Raw genomic sequence first — 13009 nt, forward strand, 5'->3', positions numbered from 1 at the left:
GACTTATCCGTACACGCAGCTTTATTGCCTTAAACATACCCCGTTCAGCGAAGTAGCACAGCCCTTTCCTCTCTGGATTGAGTCTGGAGAAAACATATTTATACCAGTGTTACTTATTCCCAGACCAGGTAAAAAGCAAACCTGGTTCTCTTACTTCAGTACCAGAATACTGAGTGTCCCACATTAGCTCTTGAAGTGGCGTAACACTCTGGTGTCACGCTGTGAAACCAAGTTGTGGTTTGAGCATTGGAGCAGGCTCCTCTTACTGCTTCATTCCCAGTAGGCTCAAATTCTCCTTTGTTTAAATACCTTCATCTCCTCTAGTTCTCCCTATGTCCCTCCAACTTCTTTTCATATTTTCAGCTCTTCTCCTTTCTCCTGTACTTAATCAGCTGGCAGAAGGCACATATTGTGGCTGACCTGAGGTCTAATTATTCTGCCATTATATGAGTACTTACAGGGCAACTGACAGGTCATGCAGAACAGGTAACTGCCAGGTTCATACTGCAGTATTTCTCATAGTGAAAATACGAACATGAGCCTCTCTGCTCTTTCCAGCTGCTAATTTTCACTGCAATTGCAGCGTTTTAATGTCATGGAGATGTCTTCCTCCACTGTCAACTTCAGATGAAAAGCCAGCAGCTTCAGAAGTTGTAAGCCAGGTTGGAAGTGAAGGATGGGGGAGGCAGGGTGTGGCAACCACCACTTAATAGCACAATCATGGAGTCTCATTTCCTTGGGAAACCAGGATAAAAATAACATTCCAAGGGATACATTTACGTTTATTAAAAAAACGTGTGCATAAACCTGCCTAAAATTAGAGCCACTCCTCTTCTCTTATTAGTCAGTGTTTATTCTCTTTATTTAGTGCATTTAAATTCATATTTACCTAGCTGCAGAAGGACACCTGTATCTGCCTATGTGGGCTTTATGCTTCTATGTATTTGAATGCTGGTCTAGCGGTATTACCAGCTAAGTGACAGGTATGCTAGAACTTTGCTAAGTATTTGGTTCACTAACAAAACGAGACAAAAACCGCTGTTGAAAAAAAATTGCTAGTCACGTTTGTTATTCTGTGCCTCTGCTCCAAAGATGTATATGCAAAGATGACAAAGTGAGTCAGTGGTCCCAGTAATTTGTCTGATGACAAATTCATCAGAGCAAATGAATTAGTTTTCTGTACCATGACAGTCAGCCTTGTGATGGGATTTTATAAAATTCATCACTGGTTATTGAAGAAAAGAATTGAAGAAAAGAAAATAATTTCCTCATCCTGAACCCTTCTGCTAAAACTGTTCCTTCTGAAGCAAGCAAATGTGTGGCTGGGAAAGTATGTTTATTCCAAATGAGCACTGTTCTGAATATAAAGGTTAAAAAAAAAAAAAAAAAAAAAAAAAAAAAAAAAAGTAAAGCAGCAATGAGCATAGAAAATAGTTGATTACAGGTGTGAAACTGATTTTCCACATGGTCCTCTCTGATAAAGCAGATGTCTGAAAAATTTATCAGTAAAATATACTGAAATGTTTTTGTTTCTGATGTTTATCTGTCCTGTCTTTGCTAGGATATTGAGGAAGCAAGAGATTTTATTGTTTATAACAAAACTCAGTCTAAAACTGACATAGGATTTATACGCAACTTGGCTGGAATGTTACCTAACATAAAGTCACTGCAAACCCCGAGGCAGAGTAGATTTGGGTACTGCGGGTTACTCATCTTGATGATGGCTGTTGCCATGGATCCCTTCAAGGTGTTTTATATGCCACCTTCTCCTCCAGCTTTAGTATGGTTTTGGCATCCTCTGTCTCATTTCATTAACTCTCTTAAGCTCTTACTGTCAGTGTCAGATTTTATAATTCATAAACCTAGTTTGCTGACTATAAAACCCTAGATAGGGAAATCACACTTGTTTAGAAGTATTCAAGTGAGTGCAGCTTTGCATGAAAAATAACATTCATAAACAGAGTGGTAGAGTTAGCACAGTGTAACAGTCTCTCTTGTTCCCTGCTCTGGGGCTTCAGCCTGCCACCCTGACATGCTGCAAGAATCTATTTGCAGAATATAGTGTGAAGAGCTGAAAAAACATCGGTAAGGGTTCGGCAAATATTGAACTTCTACACAGAATTAAACTGTTTTGAACCTTGAAAGAGTGATGACAAAATTTCAGAAGGGACTTCAGAAGGTGAGACCAGACTTTTGTCTTATTGGAAGCAATTCTATGAAAACTGGGTCCATACTGTGACTCCAAAGAGTCAATACTGGTTATTTATTTTATAGAAAGAGCATTTCTTAAAGGCATAACTATTAAAAAATACACTATCAATTTCTGTAAAACTTGGCTTTTGCTACACTTGCCCCTGTGTACACTAACACCAACCTGATGTACCAAAAATATGCCCAGTTCTTTCAGTTGGCAGTTTTTTCATGGTCCTGCTTTTTCAACCTTTAAAAATGTGATTACAACAGCAGGCTGCCCTACTGGTCATAAATTTTTTATTGGAAGAGTGTTAGTTTCTTACCTTATTTGTTAAATCCTCACAGCCTTTCACTGGTATCAAGCAGGCATGAGAATAATCAACTCATTCAAGACTGGTTTACAGTCTCGCTAAAATTGTTTACCGGAAATGCTGCAACCCAGTTCTGTCACTTCAGAGTTTCTCATCTGATGTGCAGACAGGTCTTTATTATATCAATGAACTGTACCTGTTGTCACTTCCAAGTGGATACAGCTGCTTCATGTCTTCCCATTTGAACTTTTAAAAGAGGAGTCTCCCAGAGGATTGCGTCAAAATTACCTAACTGCCGATTTAACAGACGTGAAATTTTTCTGTCTAATGGTTCACAGTTGTGGCTTATATTTTGGTTCCTTCTTTGCTTTTTATAATTTTCTTTTTTTTTCATGTGTCCCAGAGAAGACCAGGGGAACAGGAACGTAGATTTAGAAACCCTGATTCTGATCTCATCTGTACACCTATAATTCTACAGTAAATTTACATTAGCTTATGATTTTATACCGCAGTATAACCAGTGTAAGAACAGATTAAACCTCAAGTGCAATGAAGAAGAAGGATACGACTGAACTGAGCACCACATGTTCCAGAATCAGTTGTATAGGCAACAGGATTAGATGCAGAAAAACTGTAATTGCATTTTTATCGGTGTAATATTTTTAAACCCTAATTCAAAGTGGTGTACCAAAGGCTAGGTCTTTATGGGAGAGGCTTCCAGGAGTATCTGAGAAGACACACTTGCTCTAAACTTGCTGCTGTCAGCAGCAGCCTTCACAGAATTCCACAGGCTGCTTCTCTGCTGGAACTGTCCCGGCATCTGAATGAATAGATTTAAGATGATGTGATCCTGCAGAAACCTGGTCGTTGTGTAAAAGCTATTTTACTAAGGCCTGGGAAGGAAGGTGTAATTTTAGGTTAAATTCAGATCTAAAGGCTTCAAGAGAAGAAGAGGCCGCCAGCTGAGCTGACCTTGCTTACTTTGTCTTCATTTATTTCACATAGAGTGTTCAGGTTTGTTGCTTTTGAATTAATGTTGCCTTTCATTTATATCACTGAAAATTAATCCTATTTAGTTGTTATTGGGTGACAACAAAGATTCAAGAAGAGTTTATTTTCTTACAGAAAGAGAAAGAAGAGCAACAGTTTAGAACTAACTGGTGAAATATTCTTTGTGATATCAATAAGGACGTTGATTTTTCCATATAGGCCATAAGATCATCTCTGACTGCTGCAGGAATGGATCGTGATCAGGACTGGAAAATGGAGACACTTGGCTAAGCAAAGACTTATTCTTTGGAATGAAATCTCATTGTTGCATTGAAATCTTTAAAAAAAAATAATTACTGTAGAAACAAAGAGGGTATAAGAAACATCTGCAAATCAAATAAGAGTTTGCTCCATGAAAAATCATATAAGGCCACAGCAGTGTAATTTCTGACCACATCATAGTCTTTATTGCTTTTATCACCATCAGTTCTTACTGGTTAATGTTATTCCCACTATAAATATGGGGAACGGAAGAAGTTAAATTACTTTCCAGCAACCATACATGAATGCTGTGGCAGTACAGTGATGTGCACACAAAATTCACAAGAGCCAGGTAGGCATTGCAGCCATTGCAGCTTCCAGCATCCCTCTGAGAAAAGCAGAGGAAGAAACGTGTCTCCACATCAGCAGTCTAAAGTGAGAGCAGGCAGGCAACGTATGTCAGATTTTACTTGCACATACCATTCACTAGATACTGTTTTGCAGTTGGGTTCTTTCTCCTGAGAAAAGTCTCACTTGTTTCTGGGCTTTCTGCCCTGGAATATGATTTGTATTTCATTACCAGTGGGACTCCCAGTGTCAGCAGACAAGGGATTAGTGCAAGCAGCAGTCAGGCCCTGTGGCTTGAGGATTTCTGAGCTCAAGGCAGACAGCAAGAATCAGCTGGAACAGTGTTTTCATTGACTGAGCTGCACACAAGTGATGAAAGGTATATAAGTTGTGTTCTCTCCTGTAAGAGAGACAGATGAGTGACTTCTAAGAAGCAACCACAGAGCTTGAGCAGGAATATCCATTCCCACATGCCTTTCTAAGGGGAGTTGACATCCCAGCTGGCAGTACAAATTTGAGTAGATATAGCTGGCTTTCAAGCCTGATTTAAAAAAAATGTCAAAAGAGCTCCTCGTTGGCCACTTTTTGAGATGTGTTTTTCAGTCAATATCTCTCCTGATAAAACATCTAATTTTTTTGTCCTTTAGCTAATTATTTCTAATATATAATTGTCATAGAGCTGAATCCTATCTACGTGTAGAAGTACAAGGGTTTTTCCAGGGTTTTTTTTCCCCATATGTTTGTATTTAAATTTAATTTTAAATTTAAATGAACCTGGAATTCATTCAGGTATTTACAGTTTGTGCAGAGATTTTTGAAAACCTGGTGCAATTTTTATATGCAAATTATTATTAGATATTGTATTTTTAGGTGCATTTCCTTGTTCCTAGCAGAACAAAACAAGTGTGCAAACATGGAAAATAAAGTTCTGCACTAGAATCTGCTTGTTTGTTTTCTAACACGTGCAATATAGGTATCAAAACTTTTTTCCTTCCTTTTTTTTTTGCTAAAACAATGCAAATAAATGGATTCTTTATGAGGAGCAATACTTTTGTGTTGAACATTGGAGTTCAATTCTTTTTTCTCATCAGAGTTTGGCAGGAAGGCTGTGGCCAGCTCATAACTGACTTGCTGCAGTAATTGATTCATATCCCTTGTCCTTCAAGGGAAAGAGTGGGAAGCATAGTTATTGAAAAATATTATTGGAGCAGTACATTTAAAGGTCAGGTCAGATCTGGCCTTTGGGTGATCTTTTATTTCTCCAAGCCTGTAATGACAGGCTAATTTTCCCTGAACCTCACCTTAGATTTTAGCCCTTCACTGTAAATGAAATGTTGCTGGATATTAGGTTTGAGGAGTACTGGGAGACTGAAAATGAAGGCAGGGAGTGTCTGGTGAATCAGTAAGCAAAGACAAACTAGTATGGTACAAGCACTCTTTGATGAGATTGAAAATATTAAGATTAAAACATGTGAGGTGTGTGGGGAGACTAAATGTACAAATGTAGGAGTAGAAATGTTGCTATTTAGAAACAGTACAACACTTGTAGGTATTGTGTGTGTATGCATGTGTTTAAACATGCACTTGCAGATGGAACTTCCGTGGAACAGGCTGCCCAGGGAAGTGGTGGAGTCACCAGTACTGGAGGTGTTCAAAAAACATGTTGATGTAGTGCTTCTAGGCATGGTTTAGTGGGCATGGTGGTGTTAGGTTGACGGTTGGACTTGATGATCTTAGAGGTGTCTTCCAACCTAATGATTCTATGATTGTTTACATGAAAATACATAAACAGAATAGAAGGGAATCAGACATTCAGAAGTTTAGAAGATGGATGAACTATGGTTGCCTGTTGGGAAACTGTGGTGGAATCATGCAGCAAGGCAGTGTCTTTTGACTTCTGACTTTCTACTGTTCCTCAGCTCCATGGTGCTGTGTTGCCAGAGGTCCCACCCAGCATTTCAAAGCTTTGGAAAAACCTGCTCCTTCAGAATGTGTTTGAGATTGCAAAGGTTCTTGCACTGGTGCTATCTGCATCTCTGCTGTTCTCTGCATGCAGCAGTATCCCAAGGAGCGAATTGGTTTCTTTTGACTCTGTTTGGATGAACAGAGGCCTATCTGGGATGATAAATTGCATTTTAATAGTTGCAATACTAGACTTCATAGTAGGGCTATCAGGGTGTGCTGTATTGGATGATAATAGCTGGAATATTAGACTTCTGGCATTAAACTCTATTCAATAAATAAATGATTGTGTGCTAAGTCACATACTTGCTTGTTCCTTGACTGCATTTATAGATAAGCTTTGGTTGATGCAAGGTGAACAGAAGGATGTGGTTTAGATCCCACGGTGATGCTCAGGTAGATGGTTCTGCCCATGCTGGGTTTCAGCCCTTGGGGAAATCAGGGTCACTTCTACTGGTGTCTTTCTCAGGGTGTCATATAGTAGATGTGACAGGTACCTAACTTGTGTCAGTGCCTTTTCAACTGCATGTATTTTGCAGGCAGATTGAACTGTCTCGTTACTGCCAGACAGTATGAGGGCTGACCCACACTCTCAAATCATGAAAATATCAATCAGTAAGGGATACTTTATGTGATCTCTCATCAGATTTAAGGCTGTGTCCCATGGATTGTGATTATGACAAGCCATGTAATAATTATTGATGGTACACAAAGGATTTCTCCATTCTTTTGAAGTTCTCCACTACAAAATGCCTTTAGCAGTCTACTGTGAAAATCACAAGGCTCACATGTTGCTGCTTTCTATTTGCATATCAGTCAGCCTGAAGGTTTGGGCCTCCGTGGAAGCCTGTGTGTGTGGTGTTGCCTAAATGTAACGAAAATTAAGTTTCTTAATTCCTCACACTTTAAAACCAATATTTTCCTTGAAATTTAAATCTAGCATAAGATGACACAGGAGGGATGATCTTTTCTCTGAAAAAGAGAAGGGTTCTTTTGTCCAACCCTTGGTGAGGCAGGCTTTAAACTGAAGGACTCAGGGGATGGGGTCCAGAACGGCAATGCTCATGCAGTGACATCTAACTGGGGAGTAAGCCAGGCCAAACCAGAGCAGCAACAAATGTTCCTTAGCTACCTCACAAGATGAGAACCAGAAGGCCAGCCGCCTCAAGGGTGTGTATGGCTATGGTGGCTTCTCTTGCACCCCTCCAGGGAAACCTGCATGCTTGATTACTTCTTTAAAATGCCTGTACACCAACACACATAGCATGGGGAACAAACACGAAGAACTAGAGATCTGTGTGTGGTTGCAGAGCTGTGATCTCATTGCAATCACAGAGACGGTGGGACAGCTCGCATGACTGGAATGCTGTCATTGATGCATATGTACTTTTTAGGAAAGGCAGGCCAGCAAGGCGATGGGGTTGCTCTTTACATGAGAAAGCGCCTGGAATGTATCACCTCTGCCTAGGTGGGGATGAAAAACCAGTCAAGAGCTTCTGGGCAAGGATCAAGGGGCAGGCTGATATGGGTGACATTGTTGTGGATGTTACTACAGGCCACCTGATCAGGAGGAGGAAGTCAATGAGGCTTTCTGCAGACAGCTGAAAGTAGCCTCATGTTCACAGGCCCTGGTTCTCATGGTGGACTTCAGCCACCCTGGCATTTGCTGGAAAGGCAACACAGCTAGGCACGCACAGTCCACGGGGTTCCTGCAGGGTATTGACAGTAACTTTTTGCCACAGGTGGTGCAGAAGCCAAAGAGTGGTGCTGGACCTTGTGCTAACAAACCAAGGAGGAGTAGTTGGGGATGTGAAGGTTGGCGGCAGCCTTGGTTGCAGTGACCATGAGATGGTGGAATTCAGGATCCTGCGTGGAAGAAGCAGGGCAATCAGTAGGATTGCAACCCTGGACTTCAGGAGGGCTAACTTTGGCCTCTTCAAAGGCCTACCTGGAGGGATCCCATGGGATAGGGCTCTAGAAGGTAGGGAGATCCAAGATCCACTTCCTCCAGGCTGATGATCGGTGCATCAAGCAAAGGAGGCAGGAGACCAGCCTGGATGAGTAAGGAGCTTCTGGAAAAGCTCACCTGGAAGAAGGAAGGTTACAGGATGTGGAAAAAGGGACTGGCCACGTGGGAGGAATACAGGAACGTTGTCAGAGTATGCAGGGATGCAACGATGAAGGCTAAGGCCCACTGGGAATTAAAGCTGGCAAGGGATGTCAAGGATAACAAGAAGGGCTTCCTCAAGTACATCGGCGGCAAAAGGAAGACTAGGGAAAACGTGGGCCCACTGCTGAATAAGGTGGGTGCCCTGATGGCAGAGGATACAGAGAAGGCGGAGTTACTGAATGCTGCCCTTGCCTCCGTCTTTACTGCTAAGGCCGGTCCTCAGGAATCCCAGACCCTGGAGGTAAGAGAGGAAGTCTGGAGAGAGGAAGGCTTTCCCTTGGTCAAGGAAGATTGAGTTAAGGATCATTTCAAGGCAAACTGGACACCGACAAATCCATGGGCCCCAATGGGATGCACCTGCCGGTGCTGAGGGAGCTCTCAGATGTTGCTGCTAAGGTGCTCTCCATCATCTTTGACAGGGCATGGCAACCAGGAGAGGTGCGTGAGGACTGGAGGAAAGCCAATGTCACTCCAGTCTTCAGAAAGATCAAGAAGGAGGATTCAGGAAACTAGAGGCCATTCGGCCTCACCTCCATCCCTGGAAAGGTGGTGGAACAGCTCATTGTGGCTGTTGTCTCTAAGCATGTGGAGGAAAAGAAGGTTCTCAGGATTGGTCAACATGGATTGACCAAGGGGAAATCACGCTTGACCAATCTGATAGCGTTCTCTGATGGCATGACTGGCTGGGTAGAGGAGGGGAAAGTAGTGGATGTTGTCTACCTCGACTTTTGACACTGTCTCCCGTCACATCCTCATAGGTAAGCTTAGGAAGTGTGGGACAGATGAGTGGGCAGTGAGATGGATTGAGAACTGGGTGAAGGACAGAGCTCCGAAGGTTGTGATCAGCGTTGCAGAGTCCAGCTGGAGGCCTGCGGCTAGTGTCGTTCCCTAGGGGTGAGGACTGGGTCTGGTCTTATTCAACATACTCATCATTGACCTGGATGAAGGGACAGAGTGCACCCTCAGCAAGTTTGCTGATCACACAAAACTGGGAGGAGTGGCTGACACACCAGAAGGCTGTGCTGCCATTGAGCGAGACCTGGACAGGCTGTAGAGCTGGGCAGGGAGGAACCTAATGAGGTTCAGCAAGGGCAAGTGTAGGGTCGTGCACCTGGGGAGGAATAACCCCTCCCTGCACAGTGCAGGCTGGGGATCAACCTGCTGGAGAGCAGCTCTGCGGGGAAGGGCCTGGTAGTCACAGAATCACAGAATGTTAGGGTTTGGAAAGGACCTCAAAATATCATCTAGTCCAAGCCCCCTGCCAGAGCAGGACCACCTAGAGTAGATCACACAGGAACACGTCCAGGCGGGTTTTGAATGTCTCCAGAGAAGGAGACTCCATAACCTCTCTGGGCAGCCTGTTCCAGTGAGCCAGCAATGTGCCCTTGTGGCCAAGAAGGCCAATGGTACCCTGGGGTGCATCAAGAAGAGTGTGGCCAGCAGGTCGAGGGAGGTTCTTCTCCCCCTCTACTCTGCCCTGGTGAGGCCGCACCTGGAGTCCTGTGTCCAGTTCTGGGCCCCACAGTGCAAGAGGGACAGGGAACTACTGGGGAGAGTCCAGCAGAGGGCTACAAAGATGATTAGGGGGCTGGAGAATCTCTCCTATGAGGAAAGGTTGGGAGTCCTGGGGCTGTTTAGCCTGGAGAAGAGAAGGCTGAGAGGAGTTCTGATAATGCTTATAAATATCTAAAGGGCAGTTGTAGGATGGGGCCAGACTCTTTTCAGTGATGCCCAGCAACAGGACAAGGGGTAACGGGCACAAACTGGAGCACAGGAAATTCCGCCTCAGCATGAGGAAAAACTTCTTTCCTTTGAGGGTGACAGAGCACTGGAACAGGCTGCCCAGGGAGGCTGTGGAGTCTCCTTCCCTGGAGACATTCAAAACCCGCCTGGATGCAGTCCTGTGTGACCTGCTGTGGGTGAACCTGCTTTAGCAGGGGGGTTGGACTAGATGATCTCCAGAGGTCCCTTCCAACCCCTGCCATGCTGTGATGCTGTGATCTTGATGACAGACATTGATATAGTACTGTGCAGCGGCATTTTGCCTCGTATCATTCACGTAAAAACATCTCATCCCAGTTTCTCACCTCCAAGCCTCTTGAATTTGTAACTGAAGGGAAAGGTTTTTTCCCCAGGCTAGATTAGTAAATTCTGGGCTGACCTAACCCAGCCATCTGGGTACCATATTACTAGAGAGGAGAGGATTAAAGTTACTACTGATGGTAGCTTGACCCTTATCTGCTGTATAGTTAATTCTTGTTCAGTGCATCTTGTGAAGAGCAAAGACATTCCAAAGAGACCCTGACCTTTTAGTAAATACAGTTCATACTTTAGATGAAAAACATGTTTGCTTAAACTTTTGAGTGTCACGGATTGTGAAAAGAAGGAAACCCTATCACAGGAAGGAGTAAACTTTTTGTAGTGCAGCCTGCAGCACAACAGTCTTCACAGAGTGAGAGTTTCTCCTTTACTCGGTGTTGTTTATTTGTATAGAGATAGCAGCTATGTGATTGAATTTCCATACAGTATGTGTATATGTGCAAATACAGATGCTTTGTAACACAGAAAGCAAAAGGTGACAGGTGGATGCAGCTAACACTCATGAAGGGCAAAACTAATAGTGATAAGACTATAAGAGATCACCACAAACTGGTGCTTTACATGAAAAAGATGGGGTTTAGGAAGAGAGGTTAGAAAGCTCCTTGCAAGCACAGTTCAGTATTCTCACATGAACTCTTGATGTTCATGCATCAGGGAATAATGTCCAAAGCAGCGTTTGAGTTGTTTATTGTTTTTCTACTCTGCATTCTGACACTTAGTACCAGTCGCCCCTGACTCCTTCTGTTTTTATTGTCATGAGCTGAGACATTTCTGAGTGTAGACAAGCAGAAGACAAAAGGCCATTTTCTGTTTTGTTCCTGGTGCTCTTTCACAGTTCGCTTCCTCTGGGAACAGTTCAGAAGAGATGCTGTGCAGCAGAAGACTCAATGCAAGACAAGAAAGCTGATTAGGTTTTGTCCACTCGTTTACTAAGTGTCACTGGGCAAATAATTTTAACTTTTTACTTGTAAAATGTGAGCTGTTACCAGGGGATGAGGATTGATTAGGTGGCTGAAAAAATCATCTAGATTCTTAAAAAAGCAGGATCTTTTGATGACCTCTGTGTGACTTCAACGTCATTTATCCGATGTAGGTAATGAATTTGATAGGCAATTCCTTGCGTGAAGAGCTTTAAGCCTTGTGAGTAAAATGCACTGTATAAACATCAATCGCTGTTATCAATAATTTCAGATATTCACATTCTTCTCCCTTTTTGTGGGCAATAGCGTGCACATTTAAGCTTCTGGAAGACTTAGGGTGACATGATTGGTGCTGAATTCGTCTGATCACTTGCTGTGCAACTATTTTGGAGAAAGTACAGGCTCTTTTAAAGTTGTATCCTTTTCCTCTCCATGCAGCGTCCCATCATCTCGATCTGTTGGGGTCACAGGGATTCGCGCCTGCTGATGGCTTCCGGACCTGCATTATACGTTGTCCGAGTTGAGCACAGGGTGTCCAGTCTGCAGCTGCTGTGCCAGCAGACCATCGCTAGCTGTCTGCGGGATGACAAGGATATCAGCAAACTGACCCTGCCCCCTCGGCTCTGCTCGTACCTCACCACTGCCTTTATACCAACAATCAAGGTAAAAGGAAAGAAACGTGTGTGTGAGAAAGAGGAAGGGGTTGCTTGGTTTCGCCCCCATGGTGCTCCTAAGTGAACACGGATAAATTATAAGATATTGTAATTATCATAATTATAATTTTTAAAGCTTGATTAAGGGTCATTCCTGCCCTCTTCAAGAGCCCACTGATCCATTTAGTGCTTATTAAAATCTGAAAAGAAGGTTCACACGTGCTGATCTGCATTATTGCATGGGGATGGCCATTTGAAGGACATCCCAAGGGTAAAATATGCTGGTGACTCATGAAGACTTCTGAAGAAGCTCACACTAATAATAATACTGTGTTACAGTTATAGGAGAGATTCACAGTGGTAAAAGCGTTGCCTGCTTACTTGTTACGTGAGCCCTTATATTGACAGGAAGGTTATACTTAAGACTTGTGGCTGCCCAAATATTTCTACTGACAGCAAGTTCTGCTAACCTTGCTGCTCCCACAGTGCTATGGAAAAATGAACCAGATATTATGCCTTTTCCTGTACCACTAGCAGAGCCATCTGCTCAACCCCTTTGTTTCCTGGTTTTGCCCTCAGTCACATCTCAGATTTCTGAACTCTTTATCACAGCCAATAAACCAGAGCATTAGCTGGTAAATGCCCTACATTCAAACATGTATTTTTGTGTTACATATTTTTTGTGTATGTGTTACAGCATTCTCTTGAGCCAGTTTCAAGTCCCTGTTAAAACAATGCAGAGCTAGAATAACTTACTTGAAATCAGTGGAGTTGGCCCATCTTAAATGAGAACAAATTATGCCTATAAAATAATGATTCAGCGCAGTTCCATTTGGATACTGCTAATCAGGGCAATTTGTGCAACTGTGAAACATTTAATTTGCCAGAGAAGAATAAATGCCTTGCTGTAATCATAACTCCTCCATCTCCAAAGACGCAGAGTGTTTAACAGACCAGTGCTTCTCAGTTCTTTCTAGCATGCCTGCTTCTCCCCAGGATGCTTTCTGTGTTGTCCCAGAGCCACCCCTGCAGCTTTCTAGAGCATCAGTGACGCTTGCTTGGCTGTTAGGGAAGGCAGGGGAGGGGAAGGGATGGAATGAA

General features: G+C 43.0%; 1 protein-coding gene across 3 annotated transcripts in view; it reads left to right on the plus strand.

Annotated features, from left to right (window-relative positions):
• Nucleotides 1-13009, plus strand: part of TULP4 (TUB like protein 4) — a 133557-nt gene that overhangs the window by 104771 nt on the left and 15777 nt on the right. For all 3 annotated transcript variants that reach the window (XM_086461148.1, XM_086461149.1, XM_086461150.1), the window contains exon 7: nucleotides 11694-11918. In XM_086461148.1, coding sequence (XP_086317274.1) covers nucleotides 11694-11918 — 225 coding nt within the window. The remainder of the gene's footprint in view (nucleotides 1-11693; nucleotides 11919-13009) is intronic.

Source organism: Leptosomus discolor, chromosome 2 (assembly GCF_034619465.1).
Source record: "Leptosomus discolor isolate bLepDis1 chromosome 2, bLepDis1.hap2, whole genome shotgun sequence".
NCBI lineage: Eukaryota > Metazoa > Chordata > Aves > Leptosomiformes > Leptosomidae > Leptosomus > Leptosomus discolor.